General features: G+C 40.6%; 1 protein-coding gene across 3 annotated transcripts in view; it reads left to right on the forward strand.

The window, feature by feature from the left end:
* Positions 1–25,165, forward strand: part of CRHR2 (corticotropin releasing hormone receptor 2) — a 155,508-nt gene that overhangs the window by 69,364 nt on the left and 60,979 nt on the right. For all 3 annotated transcript variants that reach the window (XM_061354785.1, XM_061354786.1, XM_061354788.1), the window contains one exon: positions 19,334–19,419. In XM_061354785.1, the coding sequence (XP_061210769.1) occupies positions 19,334–19,419 (86 nt within the window). Of the gene's footprint in view, positions 1–19,333; positions 19,420–25,165 lie in introns of those variants that run through there.

Genomic DNA, 25,165 nt, shown 5'->3' on the forward strand with positions numbered 1-25,165 from the left:
CCATGCTGTGCAAAACCTCCAGATGCCACTTCAGTAGAAAGAATCTAATTTGGAATACTCAAAATTGTTCTTTTGTGGGTATTAATTTTTCACTACTCCTGCTAAAACCACAGAGGGATCAAAGTCCAGATTCAGGAATTACTAATTTATCTCCTGTAGCTATGGCTTGCTGCATGATCTGTATGCACCCAAGATGACACTGCCACATCACACCCTTACTGAAATAATGTACAATTCCATTTATATTTCATTACTGTAGAATTCGTCTAGGTTCAATGCTAGAAATCTGCAGCATTGTACTTGCTGAACCTCATCACCCAAAGTAAATTCTTGTTTGGACTGTATGTATAAGGTGGGGTTTATCTCAATGAATTGTATCCGTCTCTGAATAATGACTAATCTAAGCCCGCCTTCTCAATTCCGTTTCTAGTCGACAGAAGAAGAGATGCATAGGCCAAATCACCCTCTGGGCATGCCCATCTTTAGTAATAACTCAGAGAGGTTCCACATCTGAGAGTTAGGGTTTTTCAGCCTGGAGAAGACTGGGAAGAGCTTAGATCAGCTTCCAGTGCCTAATGTGGTCCACAAGAAAGCTGGAGATGGATGCAGGGATAGGACAAGGGGTAAAGGATTTAAACTGACAGAGGGGAGAATTAGATTAGATCAAAGAAAGTTCTTCCCTGTGATGAGGCCCTGGCACAGGTTGCCCAGAGAAGCTGTGGCTGCCCTATCCCTGGCAGTGTTCAAAGCCACACTGAACAGGGCTTTGAGCAACCTGGTATGGTGGAAGGTGTCCCTGCCCGTGGAAGGTGGGGGTGGAACTGGGTGATCTTTAAGGTCCCTTCCAACACAAACCATTCTACTTTTCTATGATTAAAAGTAATTGAGTGGGGAAAGCCTGTTTTACCTTGGCTTTAAGAGTGACAGGCTGCTCAGATGGGCTTTGGGAGCCATCATTGCGATGGAAGCAAAAGGGGAACCTTGTGGAATTCTTTAGGCATAGTTTGTGATGGCTAGTTAGACAGCCTTGCCAGACCGGCTGAGAGTAGCTAATTAGAACTTATCACTATGGATCTTTGTACCACGTTTTGTTACTTTTTAAAAAATCTTTGTTCTTTTTCTTTCTTTGTGTCTTTCTGCCTTCTCCAGAGAGGTCTGACCCAGACATGAAGTTATATGCCTTCAGGGGCGGCAAATATGTTAATGAATGAAAAACTGCAGATCTTACAGAAGGTCTTTACCATTTTGAATTACTCTGAAAGGGAGATGATAGAGCAGCTGGAGAGAGACTGGGTCTCCTATTGTAGTATTTAAAAATAAAATTCATAGAGTAAAAATAGAAGCCAACAGTGTTACAGCTCAACAGAACAGCACTTAGTCTCTTGAGGCTCTGGTCCAAAATGAACATTTCCAGTGGAAACTGTATGTGATTTCTTATTTTTCCTTACTGAAGAGGCTTCAGGATTTGGATGCTCATTTGTGCAGCTGCAGAGGTTTTATGTGGCATTGCAGATTTTTTCTCATGTTTGCATTAAATTAACGTAGGTCCAAACTGTCAAGCTAACATGCTTTTCAATAATATTCTGTAGCTTTTCTGTACATGCACATGAATGTTGTATTGCTATGAAATGTAACTCACTGTTCTGTAAAGGCAGTCAAAGTTTCCCCCTAACTTTAAAAAAAAAACAAAACAAAACCCAGAAGCCACCTTTTAATTAATCTATCAAAGAAAACAAGCTTCATATCACCATTTCTACATTCCACATATGAGCCAGTACCCCATTGCTATTTTTGCAGATGAAGTCAAATCTGTGTTGCTTTCAAAAGCATTATAAATTTAAGACACCTTTTCATGCACTATGGGTTATTTGAAGTCCAATGCAGTTTGTTATGCTTTTTTTTTTTTCATTTATTTTTAATGTCTTTGTTTTACTTTTATGTATATATTTTTATTTTTTTTTTATTTTTTCTTCCTCTTCTACAGCACAGTTGCTCATGGCAAATTTGGGATTCAAGATTTTACAGTTTGGTACCAAGCAGAACATGAATTAAGCAGTCCTCAATGGATTCCTTGAATACCCAGTGGTTAAATAGGGCACACTCAATTTGCTCTCAAGGGGTTAATTTTGTGGTTGAAAGGGAAGTGGCACTGTGTATAAATGCTTCAATGTAAGAAAAGAATGTGTGAGTTCTCAGTAATGTTCTTTTATTCGTATGAGAAAATCTATTGCCAAAGAAGGTAATAGGTAGTTGAATGGGAGTCTCATCTAAATGGAAGTGAATGCTGAACACTGAACACTTCTTCTAGGTGAATAAGCACTTTCAAACATATTTTACCTGATCTTATTGCTCTCTTTGTTGAATGAAAATGGTAAATCTTTTTAAAACCACTTTTTTTTCTTCTATTTTCTAAAACTCTTCTCGCATTCTCACTGTGAACAAACAGTTTTGGTGTCTGCCTTCCATGTCAGCCTGACAGGAAATCTGCAACTATATACAGAGCAAGCAAATTCAGCCATTGAATGATGAGAACTTTCTACAGTATCCTTACTTACGGTTTCTCATGCTGCCTTCCTTTCCTCTTGCTTCTTTCTTTCCATCTTTTGTTTCCCTGGTGCCTCATTCATGCTTATTCATGTTTCCTTTGGAAGCCACACTAGGTTCTGAAGACTGATCTGGATTAGAAAAGCAAAAGCAAACAGACAAAAAAAAAAAAAGAAAAGAAGTTTAATACCTCGAAGCCTGCATATGCCCTACTTTTACTGGTTATTTTCAATCTGGATCCAACTTAGAGTGCTTCTTCAGAATCCCTGAAGCCAGCGTTTTCCCCAGGAAGCTAGTACCTAAACCCTGTGGCTGATGAAACCAATCAATTTTGGTTTGGAAAGCCTCAGTTCTAGAACTAAAGAGAAAGCCTTCAGCGTTAGCTCCAGAAAAAGAAAAAAAAAAGAAAAGTGAAATATAGGGAAAGAAGGTTTTCTTTCTCATTAACGTAGTCACCTTCCTTCCTTAGAACAAGCTCTTTGTAATAATCACAGAAGTGGAAGGAGAGTTTTAGCCTTCTGGGGGAAGGGAGTCGTTGTTTGGAAAACAGCGCAAATAGGCCTGGGCTATAATATTCCCTTTTAGTGTACATCCTCCAGTCTTATAGGACTGGAGAAACTAAAGAATTAACCTAAGATTAATGTCCTGTATGTAAAGTCATGCATGTAACTGTAGAGAACTGAGTGGGCTTCATTTGCATGGTGTGCCATGTTTTGTGCCAGCACGAAATGACTTAGCTTTCCATCCACTTCCTCATGGTCATGGAACTGTGTGGTGAAGTAATCAAGGGGATACTCTTCTTTGCCAATGTTGATAGTACTTAGTTTGGACATAGTTTTGGTGATACTTAGAGTGTCACCAACCTTCCTGTTTCAAGCACTTCAATACCTGCAGACTCTGGGAAGTTTCTGTGCCTATTGCACAGTTTTCTTCTGCTGGATTGAGCTAATTCCGATAGTAATCAAGGACCCACTGCAGCACTTCTTTAAAGAGCATCTTCTCTTCCAGCACGGGTTTTGGGAGCATAATTTCTGTTCTCACTGTACACAAATCCATACCCCTGTTTACTGCAATAGTTTGCAAATTTTCCATTGCCATGGAATTTCTGTGGCCTTTTGACACTAAAAGTCTGCCTAGATGCTTCTTTATCACCTTGACTAGTGCTGGGAGAGAAATACAAGGACATCTCTGAACAGTAGTCATGGTCTTTCCCTGAGGCAGGCTTCCACCAGACCTAGTTTGCATTCAGGGGGTTGAATGCACTGTACTGTTATAAGGACAGCTCTTGCCCTGATTTGAAATCCTGACCCTTTTAATGGTAGGGCTTTATGAAGAGCATCACAGACAGCAATGAGATCGCATGTACATAGGTCTTAAAAAGATGTGTGCAGTGATGCTGAAGCTGCCGCACAATGTTTGCCAGGCTGTAGTGAACCCAAAACTATGTGGAATAGCTCAGAGATGGCCTACTAGTCACTCCTAATTTAACTGAGCTCAGGTTCTTGAGATTTATCAGAGAGCTTAGCCAAGAAATGAAGCTGATACAATGCTTTTCTTAGACTGTCACAGCATGTGCTGACAGCACCCATTATACACTATAAAATTATAAGAGATTTTAAAATCCCCTTTCTCCCTTCTGTGCTATTTCAAACCCCCAAGAGACAATAATTACCAGGTGATAAGAAGGCACCTTCCCACATAACAGCAGGGTTTCCAAGTGAGTGATGCATTGTATTAATAAGGTTATGTCAGGGGAACAGCCTTTTTTCCTTTTTTTCCACCTGCCTGAGTTTTTGAAGATTATTAATGGTTTTCCTGGACAATAAGTGATCATTCAACTCCTTGAGCAGAGAGGGGATTTTTTGTGAGGAGAAAGATCACTTGTGTGTGGGCTGGAAGATGTCCCCAGAAGCTGGACTGAAATGGAGACCAAGAAGCAGTGCAGACAGTCCCATCTTGCACTCAGAATGCCAAATGCATATCTCTGCTCTGCCTTTTTGATTCATAAGGTGGTGTGTGCAGGAAAATAACCCATACAGCACAATGTGGTCCCTCACAGTTCCCTCTCAACATTAATCTCACGCTTTTTCACTTCCTTTTTGATACCATTTGCAAACCAAATTTCATGGTATCGGTCCAGTGCTAGCATATATTAGATGAAATATTATTTCTCTTAGGTTTCTGATCTAGCTTAAAGTTTTGACACATGCTGTCCTAGAGGAAAGGATTTACACATGAGTTATGTTTCATGTTACATGCAAGTGTGTCAGTGTTTACAGCATGGGAGGTAGTTACATAGAAGCATAGGAAGGGGAGCCCTGAGTGGCTTAAGCAGTTGATTGGACTTTCAAATTCAAGCTGTCACAAGCAGGTATATTCTCAATGTAGCACACAGCGTACCTATGGAGTCAGCTAATGCCTCCTGCCCTTTTTACCAGATAAAACATCTTTGGACACAGTGTTCTTCATAGAATTGCTGTGTGTGGTTTATGTTATTTATTCGTTAAAGTTTTTGGCACCAGTTTCAAGGATGGGAAAACTGATAGAGAAGGAGGCAAAACTGGAGCCCAAGCCCAGTCTTCTTTAATTTCTTTAATGAAAGTTTCCTGTTTCTCATTGTGGCCATGTAAGAAGTACGAGCTGGGTGTTGCTTTTCGCCTGCCAAGTGTTTTCATGAAGTTCTTTTTAAACTTATTCTGCTCCCCAGTGGGAGAAGGAGGGTACTTATAGGGAGAGCCAATCAACAGAAAGTGTAGCGTTGTTATTAGGTGTAATATGACTGTAAGACTTGGAATTCCTGCTGTATTTCTCGGTATCTGCAGGGACTTTACTTTCTCATGTAAACAAACCTGATTTGTGATGGGCTAAAGAATCAACAGAGGGCTAAAGAATCACAGAATCACAGAATCTCAAGGGTTGGAAGGGACCTCAAGAGATCATCTGGTCCAACCCCCCTGCAAGAGCAGGGTAACCTAGAGTACAAGTTAGTTATAACCTGTCATATCAGCAGTCATCTCCACAATCAAGATTCAGGCTCTTGATGTGGCAGAATATTTTGCTCATCCTGTAAAATAGTATGATGAGGGGGGATTTTGTGTTAAGAAGAGTCGAGTTGACTTCACGTAAATTGATAGAATTTGCCCATTTTTGTTCCCTTTTTGAAGTTACATTTTTAGAAGGAGAATTGTGGCTCAGCAAAATGTGCTCGTACCTGCCAGGAAGCATCTGGAATTTTTATGCCGTTATACCAGGTTTAGTTGGCAGCTGTGACTTTGACGCATGGTCATATGTCTTGTGCTTCCAGCCTTTTTTTTATTTTCTCTGTCTTGTAGACAGTCTGTTTCTTCCCTGCACTCCCCTGCTGAATATTTAGGTTTAAGGAAGACACGGTGCTTTCTGGCAACCAAACACAGCATATAGGCGACTATAGCGTATGTTGTGGTTTTGTCCAGGCATCCTAAGACATGCAGGTGTGTGTGACAGGATCTGTCTGAATCATTCTGTAAGACTGTAATTTTCTAAAAGGCAGTGAAAATGCTGGATCTATGATCTGGACAGGAGTTTGACATGAGGAAAATTAAAAAAGAAATCACTGTAAATCGAAACAACTGTTCTGGTTCCTAATGGAGTTATGTCAGGTGTGATGTCTTATATTCCTGACTTGCTCTTATCTTCTGAGGGCCCTTGTCTCTCAGTTTTCTCTCACAGCCTCTGCTGTTGGGCTGAGGTTTCATCCAAACTCCATGTTAAAAGGTATTTGAACCTTATCAGGCAAATACCACACGAATAGGTGCATTTTGGAATACAGTCCCATCCCTAGCCACCACCTCCTTCTTTTCTCAACCACCTTTCTCATTATTTTTGCAAAGCTCTGGGACCAGGTCAGGATTCCCAGTGAACACTGGCCGTGTGCTCCGTTATGAACCATTCATGAAGCTTTGCTTATGTGATTGCAGCTGACATTTCATAAGGTCACCAAATTCCTGAATAAATTTCAGGCAGTGCAGCCTCTGTGAGAAGAGCATTGCCTCCCCACATTCCCACTTACCTCAGAAGAAACCAGAGGGAGGATGCACACTGGGACTTATGTACCTCAGCAGGCTGCACAAATTGTCTTCTCAAGTCATTTGTCCTAGAACTCTAGCCTTGGGCTTCTTTCCTCAGTCTCCTACTACTGAATTAATCAGATCATAGTGTTTCTTAATTCCACAGTGCTTTATTACAGGTAATAAAGTACAGTTACACCTCTCATTGTCACTGCCATCTCTCTGCGTGTTCAGTAATTATGGCAAGTGACTAATTGAAATCTGAATTTCAAATAAGAGGCAATTACTAGTAAGATCAAACATCATTATCAGCCTGTGCCCTGACAGAAGGGGATTAGCCAGGGAGTTTCATAGCTCTGTGTAGTATATCTCCTCCTAGTGTATCAAATTGTGCTTCAGCCCTGGGTAATGACCTTCCTCTTCCAGTCTTAGTGTTTCACAGAAATCCACTACTACTACAGAACAGTGGGAGAATTAGTGATTTGTTGGACTAACCAGCAGTGAGAGACCTTTCTTAGGTTACGCCTTTCTCACTCACGTGTTTTTTAGGTATCCATGTAGGTGGAAATTCTGGACCATAGAATTTTTCCTAGTAATTTGCTCATGATCCATATGAACACTATGGTTGACAGCCTGTGTTTCTTAAAGCAACTGCATCATCCAGACTCAAGTGAGGGAAGTCTTTAAAATACATATAGGAGTGAGTGCTCCACTGGCCCATCCAGGCAAGCATTTTGTTTAACCCAGACACTTAAATGTAGCTATCTGTACAAAGGTGCTTATGTGCTCCAGGTGGTTAAGTAAGTTCTCCCTGTTGTCAATAGAGATGTAGTCAATGGAAGAACAATTCAGCACCGTAAAGTAAATGGCCACTGATCAGCTGAATCTGTCTGGACTGTGCTGGCCATAATAACTAGGGGTCAATTCACTTGCTTAAACTTGGGAATCTAGTACTGTTTGGGTGGCCTGGATTGAGTGGATGCAGTGGACGCCAAAGGCCATCTCAAATATTACTAGATGTCTTTAGCAGCATGTACGTTATAATCTTCCCTTACATATGACCACCTGCAACTTGACACTAGAATTTGTCTTGAGCTCAGTTTTATCAGTAGAAAGGAGTATGACAATAGGGTAAGCATGAAGAAAGACTGCTCTTGGGTGCTCTTTTAGTTTCTAGCAATCCAGGTTTCTGTGACTTGCTGAACTAAAAATGATATCTGTGCATGTTAAATGTGAAAATTAGTGTGATACATGGCCTTTCACCAACGATTAATTTCAGTAGGTGTATGTGGAAATGTTAAGCCCTTTGCAACAGGATTTTTGAGAGTCAAATGAACTCTGGTTTCTGTTCAGCTAGAATGAAAATAGGAGGTTTTTGTTTGCTTGTTTCTTTCATGTGCTGAAAACCAAGTGAAGGGAAAAGGTGGTAATCTGAGGAATAATTCAATACAGATTGCTTCCTAATCTCCCTCTTGCATCTTTCTGCTTAAAAATACATGCAGGTCTGAGTTGAATACCATTGCGTTCTGTGTGCATTCACATTTGCATCTGTGCTGTCTGAAGGAATTAGCTGCAAAGTGCAAACAGCCTTGGGAGGTTGCAGGCGTGCCCTGCATCTTCACATGTCAAGTTCAGCACAGTAACACCATACAAAAGAAAGTAACCTCCATTTGTTTTCCAAATTATGAACTTTGCATGCTGTGACAGGATATACTTTTAATTTCAGGCACTGCAGCACTTTATGATAGACACTGAAAAGGAGAGATTATTTTCCTTTTTACCCTTTCTTAGTGCTTTTGACAAATGTGGCCCAAACTCTGTCATGTCAATCAGTATGAGGGAAAATTGTGCACTTGCATGTTTATGAAAGCAGGATTAACTGAGAAGTTATCAAATATGGGTGAGCTGTTCACTTGTCTCTCTCTCCCCATCTTCTTGGTGTTCCCTCAGTTGTTTCAGCAACAGCATGAGCCTGGCATTTTAGAGGAAGATTCTCCTTAATCACAAGCTATGAAGTAGTTTCCCAGGGAAATTAATGGCATATAAGAATAATAATTATAGAAATTAATAATAATCCTCTTTTGTTGAATGATTAATGGCAGGGTTACAACAGGAGCTATAAGGAGATGTGACAAAGAGAGCAGCATCCAGGATAATTCCCAGTCATCCTTCTGAGGAGTGATTGTTTTGGGAAAAATAAACTCTTTGGGGATTGCCTGCCACAGTCCACACCTGAGTTCTGACACAATTCAAAATGAAGCTGTAAAGAAACAGAATATGCACTATCAAAGAGGTGTATTTTATGGAACAGTTTTTGTTAACCCTGGAGCAATGAAGAGTTGTATTTGTATTTCCTGAGTGAACTGTGTGGGCTTGACTTGCAAGTGATTGGAAATTCAGAAAGACTTTCTTTTGTGTATAGTTTTATGTTGACAGATATTTCATTGATCAAAGTTAAAAAGAGCTGCTTTTCTGACAGCTTTGCACAGTTCAGTCTATGGGATCTTTCTTAAGGTGCTAAAATGGCAATGCTTGCTGCCAGGCAGCCCAACCTAGGGCAAGAGTGACCTGCTGAGTGTAGTGGAGATACATCACAGTCAGAAACTTCACATTACTGAGGTTAGTCATGGCAGTGTGGAGAAAAGAGGTAGGGGCACAGAGACCAGGCTGTGGGACCTGGAATCAGCCGTTGGTAAGAAAGTGAAAGCACAGCCCAATGTCTAGCCACAGCTCAGCAGTGAGGCACGTATCAGAAATGAGAACAAGGGAACAGCTGGCTGGCCCAGGTAGGAGGTGCATGTGACATCCAGGTCTCAGTAGGGGTTGCGGTGAACTGGGCAACACATCAAGTAGGTTCGTATCCAGTCCCTTTAGGAGGCAGCTAGGGGTTGCCTGGAAAAGACTTAATAAATGTTGATTCCTGAACCTCAGCACTTACTTAGGTGAAAAATAGGAGACGGAGGGATAAAGAGGTACAGACAAACACAGCTGTATACCTGGGATGCCTTTTTATTCTCCTTAAGTCTAGCAAGCATTAAACCTCCTCAGCTTGTCTAAGGGAAGTTGTGTTCAGAAGTGGATCTGTGTAAGACAGGGCACAAAGGTGTGAACAGGATTATAGGTATGCCTAATGGAGTATGCCTTTGGATAGAAATCCAGATATATTTTTCTAAACAGAAGAAGTCTACAGGGCTTAGAAACTTCTAAAAGGTTCTGTTCCTGCCTTTGTTTTTGACATCTTATGTGACCTGGGTGAACCACTTGAGGTTTTTAGCAGGTAGGAAATCAATTCAGAAAGTGAGCATAATTAGACTGCTTGAGCTTCTCATAAAGCCTCTTAGGACTTCTTGGCAGAGCAAAACAACAGAAACCTGAGCAAAACTTTTTTTAATGTGTGTGAAAGCCTGAAAAAGCATCAGGTTGGTGAGCTAGACAGAGCAGAGGTCAGAATTTTTTTTCCTAGGATACTATTTCTTGCCTGAAGTATTATTTATCTGTCTTCCAAGACTCTCCTGTAAGTGCATTATCATTCTATAATGTAGAAGAGAAACACCAAAAACAAGCAAAAAAACCAACCAAGACATCTACGAAAATCTCTCTTTGTTGAAAGCTTGGCTTTCAGGCTGATGTTTTTTAATGTACAAAGTAATAAGCATTGATTGGATAACTGTTCTTTCCTCTATTTTATTTTTTTTTCCCTGAATACCCCTCATTCACAAATAAACTTTGTGAAGAAAGACTTTTCAATCTCATGGATGTCTGACTGCTGTTACAATTGTACCACTGTCACGATTTCTAGAAATAGTAACCAGTGTGCTGGTGCATTGTGAATCCTACCCGACTCTAGCTTGTCATTGCAACATCAGAAGAAACCCACCAAATAGGAAGGATGGCACATAAATAATTTATAGCCCCATGATTCAGCCCCTATTTTGAGAGACTTGCTGTTTTCTGAGCCTTTGAAAAATGGCTAAGAATAGCATACACATGAAATGATGTATCCTTTATGCAACACAGGTTTTTTCTGTCTCATTGATCTGACATGGCTTAGTGTGTGATGTCCCTGCCCATGGCAGGGGGGTTGAAATGAGATCATCTTAAGGTCCTTTCCAACCCTAACTATTCTATGATTCTATGAAATCTAAGCAGCCAATCTAAGGAATTCGTATCATGCAGTTCCTGTTGGATTTACTGGGGATCGTGATGGATAAGTACCCAAGAGAAAAATTTTTGCTTAATATGAAGCAAAGTGTCTTATTTTGAACATTAAGTGAATAAAGATTATTTGGAGGGACACTGGGAGAATCTCACAATATCCCATTGATTAGGACACTCTGAAAGAAAGGAATCCATTGAACTCATTTCAAGTTCCTCCTGTAGTCCAGCGGTGGAACTTGATATGGGCTGCAGTGTTCAATGCTGGAATATATTGTTTTGTTTTGGCTTGCTCCTGTGTTCTTGGAATTTTTCTAAATTTTTCTACTGGTAAACTTAGCATAAATACCTCCATGATTTGGGTTCATTTCCTGGCTGATCCACAGCCACTTTGCTGTGCCCTGAAGCCAGTGCAGGGACTGGTAAGATGTGCTGAACAAGAGTCGTTACAGCTGATACTCTAGAATTACAAGGTTGAACTCTTCCTGTGGTAAACATGCAGGCCTAACCTACCCCAGAAAAGAAGACAAGTTATTCAGCTTGGTTAGAGGGCAATACAGAGGCAAAAAGAGTTTAATAGACGTCTTAGAGGAAAAGTTATTTAGGACATCAACAAGAACATTCCCAGTGGAGAGATTTAACAGGCTGTCTGAAATGGTTTTGCAAAGCAATTACTAGAAATTCCTGGGGCTTACACTTTTTAATCTACACTGAACAAATCCGGTTGGTAGGGAGATGGACAACAGTGACCCACTGTGCTCTTGCAGTTATTTGCTGCATCTGTGATTATCTGAGATTGGCATAGTCACTGCAAAATGCACTTTTCAAAACTGCTTTCTAGGGGGTTTGTTCAGTGGAGGTTCTGGTTTTCTGTTGATGGACCCTTCCTTTCAGCTTGGCTGACATCTAACATAGATCAGCAGGTTTTCAAAACAGTCAGATACCCGTAGCTGTGCACAGCTCAGAACTTAACAGACTATTTGTTTTCCATTTGTCTCTTTATTCCATTCACTCCAGTAGCAGATGAACTTGTCTCAGGATTATAGGCCATTCTATGTGTGGGATCCAGGATGAAGGCATGTATAGTTAGAGAAGGCAAATTTCCATTTTAATGACAACTGGAAATGTAAACCTTGTCAGAAAGTCATCTACATGAGACATGGCAAGATGATTAAAATCCTTTTCAAAGCTAGCTTAGTTCCAGTTGTCAAGGACAAGATCCATTAGAGTACTGCCTGCGTGCAGTGTGGAAGGATGTGGTTAACTTCCTGCTGAGAATTACATCCACTTACCTTTACCCTGTGCTCCAGTCTCTTGCTTTTTTCATGCTTTTAATGAGCTTCTACTGACTAAACACAAGCCTGCCACCGGGTCAATCTATATAGATTGAGTTACCTCTGCCTGGAGGGCTTCATGTTCTTCAACAGTGTCAATAAAATAAAATAAAAAAACTAAAAAAAATGAAAAACACTCATCAAATACTCCTCTTTGCATATTCTGTTCAGAAATGCAACATCATCTGCTATTAGAAATGAAATTAAGGTCAAGGTTTCACCTCTCATACTGATGTAAAGCACTGAATCTAAGATGTGTTTTAAAATTGTTCCAGAGGATAATAGTGTCCTGTTAATAACAGATCACAGGTTGGTTGAGGTCAGAAGGGAGAGCTGGAGTTCATCTAATCCAAGCCTCCTGCTGCGACAGGGCCACCTAGAACCAGTTGCCCAGGACTCTGTCCAGATGGTTTTTAAATATCTCCAAGGATGGAGACTCCACAACCTCCCTCAACAACTTGTTCCAGTGCTCAGTCACCTTCATAGTAAAAATGTGTTTCCTGAGGTCCAGATGGAACCTCCTGTGTTTCAGCTTGTGCCTGTGGCCTCTGGTCACTGGGCAACACTGAAAAGAGCATGGATCCATCCTTTTTGCACTTTCCCTTCAGGTATTTGTATACATTAATAAGATTACCTCCTAAACCTTTTGTTCTCTAGGCTGAACATTTCCAGCTTTCTCAGCCTTTCCCCATATGCAAGGTGCTTCAGTCCCTTAGTCACCATGTGGCCATCTGTCAAAGCTCTTTCCAGTATGTCCATGTGTCTCTTTTACTGGGGATCCCAGAACTGGAGACAGTTCTCCAGAGGTGGCCTCATCAGGCCCTCTGGACCTTGCCATTTGGCCAATTTTCAGTACACCTATTAGTACAGCTTTTGTAGCTGCTCTGTGTTCGTGTGTACTTTTGTTGTCTGGTGTTATTGGTATCTTAAGTATAATTTTCATGAAAACACTTGCAGTTTTGAAGCAGTCAGTTATACCGAATACTAAGGCCTACCACAGTCATCTAAATTCAGTGGGTTATAACCTGCAGAAAAATCAGTTGGGATGACAAATAGTGACTGTTGCTGCTTCATTTGCTGGTTAGATGCAACACTGGGGTGTTTTTAGATGAGTTTCAAGTCTCCTCTTGCTGGGGAGGAATTAATATTACATGAGTTTAGATGGCCAAAAGTCATACTACTGTTCTGGGATGAAGGTCCTTGAGCTTATTGGTGAAAAATTGCTTGTGTCTTTGCAAATTTTCCTAGAGTGAGTGTTTTGATACCAGTATTGAGTGGCAGGGATGATGAAGAGGGTTATGGACAAAGCTGTAAACACTTTGGATGTCTCCCCCTTTATAAAACACCACCTGTCCTGAACATGCAGAGTCCCTCAAAAAGAACCAAAAACCACTCTGCAAGCTTCTCTCATGTCCTTCCATGTCAGATCAGAATTGTTACCCATTATTATTGGTTTATGGGGTGTTTGGGGATACAATTCTAAATCTGGGTTGATCCCAGATTATTTTTTTATTTTTAAATAATTAAAACATTTATTTTTAAGTAAAGGTTCTCTTTATTTAAACAACAGCTATGCTGAGGTTTCTTAACAATATTGTTTGCTGACAAGCAGACAGAGCTTTGATATCATGCTCAGTTTTTGGATAAATGCAACCCTATTTTTCTTCTTCGTTCAAGGAACTTTTGATCTCCATCTTGGATTTGCTCAGTTGTTCTTAAATGATTATACTCCACTAAGAAAAGATCAAGTTTGATATAGCAGTATGTATATGTATGTGCGTATATATCAACAAACACATATGAGCAAAACATTTCTATAGTTATTTGATTGTTTCTCTGGCTTTATTCAGAGAAGAGCCATAAGAAAATGGACTGAGCTGGGCACACCTTTCCCATAGTCTGGAGTTGAGGAGATTTGGCACCATTTTGCTACCTACAGTATCCTCACCACACCACTCATTCCTGAGTGCTTACCAGCAGGAGGTCATTTCTGAAGACCCTGTGAAATCTGCAGGGATGTAAGTTCCCTGCTCACTGCAGGGACTCTGAAGGACTGTTTAAGCTAAGAGTGAACAGTGACTTATAACAAAGACTTTATGAAGTGGGTTGAACCGGTTTTGTTCACTAGGGCTTTGCAGGAAGCATTGCTTTTAAAATAGCTTTATACCTCGAAGAGTCCCTGTTCCTGCTGTGGGTGGCTGGTTGTAAGGAACAGGGTTTCTCAGTTCCGTTCCTGCCAGTGCTTTGTTAGAGTTATGCTCAGATCTTTTACCTACCTTTCTGTGACGTGATACAAAGTTTTGTTTCAGAAAGGGAGATCCCTTTTTCATAATTTTAGAGCCCATGAGAACTGCAAATATTGGTACTTCTGTAGTCTTTGAATATGTGCATCTATATTGTGTATGGAGCTGAAATGGCTGTAGAATTAAGACCTGTCACAGCAGCCACCACTACGAAGCAGCGCAGTACACTGTCTGAGAGACTCTTAATTGCTGCATTTGACTCTGGGAATACTGCCATTGATGTCATTTGCTTTATTGATAGCATATGACTGTGATTAGCATGACTGAATCAACCCTTAGAGGAAATATGAAAATGCATATGTTATGCTGGCTGGCCTGGAGGGGATGAAATACATTTTCTGGAAGCTAGCAACCTGAGTGACAGTCCGAGCCCTACTGCATATTGCTTTCTATTCAGAGAGTTCCCTATTACCTCTTTGCCTGTCCCCTGAACTGATGGTTAAGCAGAAGCAGTCAAGAGCCATAAATGTTGCTAATAATCTACAACAAAAGAGAATCAACATTTTCAAAGTCAAAGAAGAGGCCATAGACTGAAGCAAAGAAGTGAGTATTGGGTGATGTGTCAAAATCTATGTATATAATGTCTGTGTGTTGCCTGTATCATCATGAGTCATCTACTGCTTACTGTTCACTTGCATAGAGATTAAATCTGCTGGTACAGTTGTATTATACAAGTGCAGGTGCACACACAGAACAAATAACCACAAGTTATAACCACCAAAAATCTCTATTTGTATATTTGTTCTTTAGAGTGAAATCAGTAAGGAAGGAGAAATTGTAAGAATAGAAAGCATACTGAATTCTTCACTGTGCCATTTGTCTAAGAAAATTAAAATTGTCACCTTTTTTTTTTTATTGTTTATCTAGGAAGAAAAGGAATGCTGCTAGTAGCTTTTACTAGCTATTGTTGCCCTAGAAAGATCATTTAAGTGTTCTTTTCTTCCTGGGTGATCATTGTTTCTACAGTGGAGTTCTCCATCATAACTCTTCCATTTTCTCTCTATTTTTCATGACAGTCATTAATAAAAGCTGAACTTGATCCAGTTTCTTTCTGCACACAGTGCTTTAAAGCAAAGGGCAAGAATGCTTCTAACACAAAGCACATTAAGCCCTGTTCTCATTGGAAAACTGGGTGAGAAAGAATATTCTTCAGCATGTTCAATCACAGAAGAGATCATAGAATTCTCTTAGTGAGATCACCAACTGTTGGTTTCCCTCTTCTCTTCCTTTACATACTCTGAAGCTGGGGGACATATACCTTCTATTGCTGTCTTTCATAAAACCAATGTCTCTGTCATCTTTTTGGCATCTCTCTGCTGCTTTGATCACTGCTACAACTCTGCATGTTCCAGTGACTCAGCCTGTCACTGAGTCCAGTCTGTTACTTCTTCATCTTCATTGTGTTGCTTTGACAGTAAGTAGGGATGCTATGAAGCAGCTGTTCACTGCTATGAAAAAGAACATGGTAATTATTTGAGGTTGCCATTGATTTATCTGAGGTCTTCTGTGCAGAGATATACAACCACACACGGGAAGTTCAGCACATACCAGATGTGACTTTCCTTCTCATGAGTAAAATTTCTCACTTTGAGAACAATCTGTCATTGGAATAATCTCCCCAGGGAAGTGGTGGTTTCACCAGCACTGGACACTTTTAAGATGCAGCTGGACAGGGTGCAGGGACATCTAAGTCTAGGTCATGCTTTGCCTAGAAAGGTTGGACCAGATGTCTTGACGTCCTTTCCAACCTAGTATTCTGTGATTCCATGACTGCCTCTGAATGCAGCGAGCCTCTGTCCAGTGCATATGTGATTGGCCCAGTGTGCTCAAGAAATGCTAAACTTACCCTGTGCCTTGGGATTCATCTGTGTATAAACAAAAGCTTTTCTTGCAGGTGCCTGCAGTGACTCTCACCCTCTGATATTACCCCTCTCACTAAATCATGATTCTATTCTTCTTTAAAGCACTGTGTAAGATATCTGTATTATGTTAAAATAGATATGTGAAAATATATTCAGTATGACCAGAAGCTTCTTTCCAAGTGGCTGCTAGAACTAATGCTGTAAGGCATTTGGAAAAAAGAAGACCTTTGCTTTAGGTTATAAATTACTTATGATTACTAATGTTTGGAATGAGACATTCCCAGAAGTCAGGTCTACTTGCTGCTTTTGTTTCCAAGAAGTGGCTGATACTGGAGGAGACGCTAGACTAGAGAAACTTAGAGTTTAATTTTTATCCTCCTCTTGTTCACATATTCACCATGTAAGAGCTCTGGTGAGACAGCTTGTAAACCTAGATCACTGTTTCTCAAGTAACTACTTTGATGTGCATATTGTATAGGATTCCTGAAGGAGAGCTCAGAGGCACATTTTATGGCTTCTGGTATTCTAAGTGGAAAGGTTACGTATCAAAATAGAGGTGCAAATGAATAGCATTCATGAAATTCGGTCTTGCTTTTTTTGATCATGATCTAATACTTGTTCTGGGTAATAAAAATGAAGAACATCTTTTTCTTAAAAGAAGGCTATAATGAGCAAGGAAGATGTGGTGCAGATGACAGAGGCACCAGGGTGTCGTAAGGAAAATACATGGTTTGTGATGGTTCACAGCCCTGCCATGGTCCTGACAGGTCATTTTCCAGAAGTCATGGACACAGGTTATGCTTCCATTTCTGTACTAAATAAAAATAACAAAGAAAAGAGCAGAAGAAAAAGTTAGTGTGGATAAGGGGAGCACTCCTAAAATTTACTTTCTTTCTCAACTACAAGAATTCTTTGAAGAGAGCTTTGGTATCAAATGGGTCTTGTTTCCTTAGTTTTGACACTCCCCCTCTCTTTCACCCAACTTCAAGCTATTTTCACTTTCTGTCAATTTCTCATCTAGAGAGAAATCAGAAAAAAAAGAGTGATTTTCCTTTTACATGGATAACTTAAGTGCTTGATTCAAATGCACCTCTCCCTCTCAGGTACTGATGTAGTCCCAGTTGTACATTTTAAGTGTTGACTGTGTTTATGGTCTCCACACTTGAGCTGGAAAGATATGGGGAGGGAAAGGAAGAGTCAGAATGAATAAAATAAGAGTTTCATATAATCACTATCCTGGAAGTGGTATTCAACATATGACTAAGCACCAAAGTTTCCCACTCTGTCTGGAGAGTCAGACATGCTACAGAGACCAAAATCAGCAGCCATTTGGCACAAAGATCTTCAGCACTGGCCAAATACAAGGGCTTTTAGGGATGGAGCTCAGATCCAGCCACCTGAATCCCACTCAGACCTGTTCTTAGAGAAAGAGAGTAAAAGATTCTCTGACATGCATTTAGCTTGAAATACTGAATAATAGTTAACAAAAGAGTGAGGGAAGAAATCTAGTAATCTGCTTACCCTTCAGGGCAAAATTGCATGAGAAAAATAGCATGGAAATGGCAGTTTATACCTGATTTTCCAGTAATAAAGAGAGGGAAATGTGTGAATTTGTAAACTAGTGACAGAAATGGAAACTGAAGTCCCTAACATCTAGCATGAGTTCCTGTAGTTCATATGTTACCAGTCACTTTATTTTATTATTTTGGCCTTGTCACTCCAAAAAGAAAGAGTGAAAAAATGCAAATAGACAGCATCAGTATAAAATTCATCAATCTGTATGGATATGGTATAATCTGGAGCATCTAGGTGAACTGTTACTTGTTACTTTCCATGTGGACTTTCCTTCATGTGTCCCAAGACAAAAGCACCTTTTCAAAACTATTTTTACCTTTTTCAAAGATTGTTGTCAACAGCACTTTCAGAAACATTCAATATGATGCTTTTATTTGACATCCTATTTTCCTGATGATTGGTACTGAGCTAGCACTGAATGACCATGGCAAAGGCCCAAGAAGAAGTTGGGTAAAGGGCAGCAAGCACATCAGGAAGAGCTCACTAGGAAGTTGCCTGTATGTGTCCTTTGGGGATCTTTCTGAATTTCCTGTTTTATTTTAATTCTCTTGTTTCTAAGATACAGTTCAAAATAAGCATGGAAGTAACCCTGTTGCTTGGGACTAGATGTACTTTTGATGAGTGCAGGAAGGTAGTTTGTACAGCAGTGCTGTATAGTTTTCTCTCTGAATTCCTTGGGATAAAGAGGAGTGCTTGTGAAAAACTGAATTCCCCTCCTCCCCCCAAGTATTTCTACATGCCACTCCCAGAGTTCCTCAGGGTGACGTTGCAATTGGACGTGAAATCCCTCTGCTTCAGTACAGTAGTTTGTAAAGTAACTTACTTATATTATGGGAGAGCTGGCACATTGGAAGAACATCAGAAGAGATTTGTTTTTCACAGAAAATGGGTGAACACCTCCTAACCTAGGTGTACCAGTTCCTGAAAACTTTCCAGAGACATTGTGTGGCCTTCCCCACCTGCCCACCCAGGGCTGGGCAGTGTGGTTATCTTGCTCCTTCAGGTTCTTCACAGAAGTCTTACCCATAATGTCGTTGAATAGGAAGACTCTAGAAAATCAGTATTTCCTGGATTGTTTCTTATAGTTACAGTTTATAAATGAGAGGGGAGTAGAGCAGTAACTTCACCATACACATACCATTCACCTACATGGTGCACTAAAGACCTAAATATTTCTGCTCATTTTTAATACAAAATTTAACTGCTTTTTAAAAAACTATCACATTGAGCTTTCTCTTGCAAAATTATACTCACAGCTTTGCTGTCTTCTGAACCCATATGCTGTAAGAAAACTTTATCAGTAAGTATCTTGAATACTTGTTGTATCTAGATGTGTTTAGGTCTTTTATTTCTGCTCTCCTCAGCAGGCTATTCTAATCCTCACAGAGGTGGGATAAGTTGATTTGCCTCATAAATAATCTGTTCTGTTAACATTTTCTTATAATCTATGAAATTGCTAGACTGTAAAGATCAGCACAGAGTGTTCATCTCTCTTTTATTTTGGTCTGTACCAGGAAATGCCTACAGAGAATGCTTGGGCAATGGGACATGGGCTTCCAAGATAAACTACTCTCAGTGTGAGCCTATTCTGGATGACAAGGTCTGTATTTTTCTCTTCATTCATCTTAATGACATTTCACAGCATACATGAATGCAAAGCTAAGTTTAAGGTTAACCTACTAATTTGGGATTTCTGAGGCTGATTCCATTTCTATCTGTGCAAAAAAATCCTCTCTGTGAATTCAGGCAAAACACTTATCCTCTTTCCATATCCCCTAATCACATGGTTTTTAAAAAATGGTGCTGTATTACACTCTATCCCTGATGATGTGTGCTTATGCAGATACCTCCTATCTTTTTTCAAAGCCTACAGCTGCTACAGTAAATGTTAGTAATAATAAGGCCAAAAGCTTCTTTGGCACTGAAAAACAAGCTTTCACGAGCTGATTCCACCCTGTACCAGTTCTGAGGTCTCATCAACAACTTGCCTCTCCAGATCTCAATAACATTTTTCCTTCAGCAAATATGTAACAGCACAGCAAAAGAAAAATACATAAAAAAACAGGCACAGGTCCTAGATGTCTGTTAAAAGATTGAGCTAGTCTTGCATTATATAGGAGTTTACAGAATGAAATTAGCATATAAGGTTAAACTACTTCAGAAAGGCTGGAAGCAATTATGCAAAGTCCCTTTCTTGTCAAATGTCTTAGCTTTTCTTGGAGGCATCATGAACATTAGTCCTCACACAGTTTAAACCTTCAAGCCCTCATGCCATGTTCTCTTTCTCCTGTTTTGAGTGCTATGGTGGGACATAAGCACACATGGGCTCTGTGCTACCTCCCTGCCAGGAGTGACTTTCCCCTCCAAGAACCAGGGTGGAGCCCAGCAACTCAGGCATGTTTATGTTTATGTTAATGACTCGTTCTGTCATTAGAGTTGTACCATGCCAGCTCCAAATGGAGAGGAGGAAGACTTAACCTGCTGAATACTGCTTGCAGAGCTAATCCAGATTTGGTACTTGGGAACTATCTGGACTAGTGCTGTACTCAAAGCAGTAATAATGTGCTTTGGCTGTGGCCCAGCATCCATCCTGTAAGATCCATGTTGTTGCTGAATGTGGGCTTTGACAAGTGGATCAAAAAACAGATAACTACACACCAGCTGCTGAGGAGGGCCTGTTCATGCCCACTGACAATTTGGTGGTAGGCCACCTCCCACCCCCTATTACTAGAGGCTTCTAGAAAGTAAGAAAAAATGTACCAGTACATGACTGCCATCCAGGTGGGCTGATACATGTTCAAGGTGGTATAGTGTAGTGGAGAGGCTCCCATGGCAGTTTCAGCTGATCTAAGTTGAGACCACCCCAGTGCTGCCCCTCCTTACATTTCTTTCCCACTTAGAATTAAAAACTTTTTGATGGATCATTTTTCAGATGTATCAGTTTCCTAAACTATCTATCTTATTGCATTATTGCAACAGTGCTGGGGACAGCACAAGCAAGGGGAGTGAAAATGTGGTTGCGGTTGAGCAAAACAGCAGACCATGGTGTCAGACCATCTCTGACTGAAATGGGTGTGCATTTCTGAAACCACCCTCTAAAAAATGAGCAAGATGGGGTGTGTGTAGCAGCTATTGCTGATTTGTAGAACGGGGAACAGAGATGGGTGAAAATCTTCCATGTGCTTTAACTGGTATGGGAAGCCTGAGCCTGATGGTAGCAGTCTGCTGTACCAGCTTAGGAAAATGCTACTGTGTTTTAATGACAGTCTCTATGTGTTTGTCTGCACGACTCAAACAGTTGCTATCTCTGCAGAAGCAAATACAGACGAGTTTTATTTGAAGAGGCTGGAGAAGTGTTGTGACTAGAGGACAGGATTAGTTCCTTTACTCTGTTTTTCTTTTAAAAACGTTGCAGCTATGGTGATAGATTAAAACTCTTTAAATAGCATGTTCCTTAAGCAGGTAAAAGTACAGATGTTCCCCCACCCTTGTTTGCAAAAGCTTAAAATCTAATTTCTTAGATGTTTAAAGATTTGCAACAAGCTTTGCAAATATTAATATTTGTGAATATTTTTTAAATCTCTACATAATGCTCGGTGTTATGGATAAATATTTGGCTTGCTTTGTGATCCAAAAAAGAAAAAAGACAGAAAAAGAAAACTCCTTCAAGATTTCCTAATCTTTCATTTTGATTAAAGGTGAGATACAAGCACGCATGTGGGTCCATTGTTATTTATTGACTCTTCCTAGTAGATGCTAAGCATCAGCCAGGAGGTATGCCCTGTGTTTCATGTTTGTTTTTAACAGAAAACAACACTACTTTCAGTTCTTTAGCACTCACAGGCAGAGTACTAAAGAAATACATGGTTTGACTTCAAATGCAGTGATTGATATCTGGGACAGGAACAGGACTTCTCAAGACCAACCCCATGTCCAAGGCTACATGGTTTATCACGTATTGTGTGCAGTTCTGGTGTCCTCAACATAAAAACGACATGGAACTTTTGGAATAAGTCCAGAGAAGGGCCACAAGGATGATCAGGGGACTGGAGCGCCTCCTGTATGAAGATAGGCTGAGAAAGTTGGGGCTGTTCAGCCTGGAGAAGAGAAGGCTGCGTGGAGACCTCATAGCAGCCTTCCAGTATCTGAAGGGGGCCTATAGGGATGCTAGGGGGGACTCTTCATTAGGGACTGTAGTGATAGGATAAGGGGTAATGGGTTAAAACTTAAACAGGGGAAGTTTAGGTTGGAGGATATATTGGATATATCTTTCCTGTTAGGGTGGTGAGGCACTGGAACAGGTTGCCCAAGGAGGCTGTGAATGCTCCATCCCTGGCAGTGTTCAAGACCAGGTTGGACGAGGCCTTAGGTAATATGGTTTAGTGTGAGGTGTCCCTGCCCATAGCAGGGGGGTTGGAACTAGGTAATCTTAAGGTCCTTTCCCACCCTAACTATTCTATGATTCTATAGCATTGGTAATGTAGCAAGGGAAATTTCAGTTTTCAGTTGTGGGTCAAGTCTTGGGGGACATAAAGTCCTGTAGCATGCATTCACTGAGTTACATTAGCACATCGTTGCTTTATTTGTGGTCAAGACCTGTGGCAGTAGCTGATAAAGCTGTGCTATGGGACTGCTTGGGCCCTGGGTTCCCACTTTGGCTAGGAATGTAGTTAGACAGTGTAGTTTAAAATGCTCTAGTGTGTGTCTCTGTGCATCTGGCAGGTGTGACACAAGCCTTCTGGAATACTCGTGTTCTTCAGCAGCAGCAGCAATTGGAGGTCAGTCAGCAGGAGCAACTAAGCAGTTTCCTGAGTGCACTTCAAAGGGCAATAGGTGCCTCTGTGTATGTAACTATTTCTAGCCTTTGCTTCACATATTAGTTCAGATATTGGGTACATACCCAAATGTAGATGTCCTAATGACAGACTGAATCCCATCCTTCGAACAACCAGTTAGCTCCTTCTCCAGGTACTGGAATCAGGTACAGAAATCATTTTGATCCAACTTGTTGTGTGATTGCATAATGTGTGACAAATGGAAAGCTGCTGTTCAGCCTACAAGCTCCTGTGTCAAAGGAACCTTTACTGCACCTGGCACAAATCTGTGTTCTTTTTAGAAGGAGAAGTCTCAGGCAGTAACAAATATATCTTAGCCTCCAAAAACAGCTATAAATTAGGTTCTTTGGTCTTGTCTATGTGGTCTGTGGCATCTGTATATGAATTTGGTTCTCCTAATGTTCTGAGGTGGCTTCAAGCTGTGTAGCTGAGTTAGCACCATGCTGGGCTTAAGTTAATGTATCCTACTTAGGAGCACAGTCACATTAGCCACAGATAGCCAGCTTCCAGCTGGCAAGGAGCAGGAAAGCAGTGAACTCAGAGGAATCCTGGGTGACAAAGATAGTTTCCAGTTGCTTCTGAAAATTTTTGGAAAGAGATATGGTGCTTTAAAACTCTTCTGGTGGTGAGATCATTCTGACAACAGGAAGAAATCTGAAGTGACTGATCTGGAAATGGAGTGCAGAGCCTCACAGGAAGGCATGACCTGTAAACACTGGCAGGACAGGTCAGGAAGTTCTGTTAGAAGGAGGAAGATCCTTGTCATCTGGAGAGCTAAGAGTGCTGTCATTATGCGGTTATTAGCTCAAATAACTGGCTGATTAGGTTTGAACAGGTGAACAGTCATGTCCTAGCCGAAGCAAAGGGAAAAAGTCCTCTAGGCAGGATGACTCCATCATTAGCCTGAAATCTGGCTGTAGGGAGCCCAGTGTGCTTTAGATTTTCAAAGCTGGTGCAGGTAGACATAAAGCTGGGTTTCCTCAGTTTACCTAGTAGAAGCTGGCTGGAGGATAACTCTGTGCTGCCTGATATAACACGATTGTCATGCGTAAGGTATGGCATGGAGGAGAACTTCAATGATGTGTCCTACTGTGGTCCAAGAGTAAGGTTATTACTGCTTTTCTATCTGCTTTCTAATGTAATGACCCTCCTCCTAAGCCTGAACAGGACTTAAACCTACATTTTAGTGAAGTGATACACCTTCCTGAAAGCAAAGGTATTGTGTGACAGTAAAAGGTTGTTGCCATTTCAAATGTATTGGTGTACAAGAGGGTGAGACAAAGAGTTATGCAAGTAGTTTGCATGAACTGAGCTTTGGCCACTACATGACTGATTCTGGGCATGTGGTTTTCAGCCCTGAAGGTGTTGTCTCCAGTTCTACCAGAGATGCAGATTGCACGTAGGCTGGTGGAAAGTGATCTTGCCGCCCTAACTGCTTAGTTTTTCAGAGGCATCGAGGCAGTTCTTGTTTCTATGGTATTTGAGTTTGTCTTCAGGAAACCTTGTTAGTGTCAGCAACAGAAAAAATGAAAGTTGTGTCTGTTTTTCCTTTAGCATAAGTGTGTCAAAGGGGAGCTTAATTATATTATTTTCCCATTCATTTTCTTGTGTTGTGAACCATACCTTCTTAAAATTTGAGTGAAGTTGAAATAGTGGTTAGGAGCCAAAGGAGGGAGCTGAAGGGTCAGATTCAAAGAGCAGGCTCCTTAGCCCGGGAGAAACATTGTCATCCTCCAGAAGATTTCTGGCATTATGCAAGCAATTCTGGATGACAGTCATATGGTTTAGTTTTAGTAGTCCTGTGAGAAGCAGAGAGTTCGACTCAATGTTGCTTATGTAGGTCCCTTCCAACTTGAGACATTCTGTGATTCTATGACCTGGATGGGAAAATAAAGAAGTAAAGCAGGTTGCCAGGGCACTAGCTGTACATTACAACATTGTGTTTCACGAAGGCACATCAGGTCAAGCATGTTTACTTCCCCTTTAGATGTCTGTGACTTAAGATTTAACAGAACTGAGTGGAGAATTCAGATCTTGTAGGTTTGGTTATTGTTTAGTTTGGGGTTTTTTGGTTGTTTTTTTTTTTCCTTCAGAAAATAGGCCTGTGCATGGAAAGTTTATTTTAGGGGGTTTTATAATAGACTTAAAAATACCTTGCGTAGTTGAGTTCTGTCCAGAAACAGCACATTACCACATGTGCTCAAGATATAGGCAGGTTTCATCACAGAAATTATTCCAAGATCGCTTGCTTGCTCTCTGGCAAAGTGCTGGAAGATGCTATCTTCACAAAACAATGGAACAAATTAACTACAGCTGCTGGTGGTAGTTTCATCCAAATATTCATTCACTGACAAATTCCATTGACTGGAATAAAATGTTAAGGGAAATTATTAGGAAAAAAAAAAAACAAAAAAGGAACCACAATTTTATGTGGTTAGTTTTCAAAGGTCTCATTCTTCTGAAGGAGGACAACATCCGAAAGTGGGGAAAGATCTGCTTAACCTGAAAATA

The sequence above is a fragment of the Neopsephotus bourkii genome, unplaced genomic scaffold, assembly GCF_033783945.1.
Source record: "Neopsephotus bourkii isolate Nb327-2 ecotype Australia unplaced genomic scaffold, CSIRO-AGI_Nbou_v1 NB_745, whole genome shotgun sequence".
NCBI lineage: Eukaryota > Metazoa > Chordata > Aves > Psittaciformes > Psittacidae > Neopsephotus > Neopsephotus bourkii.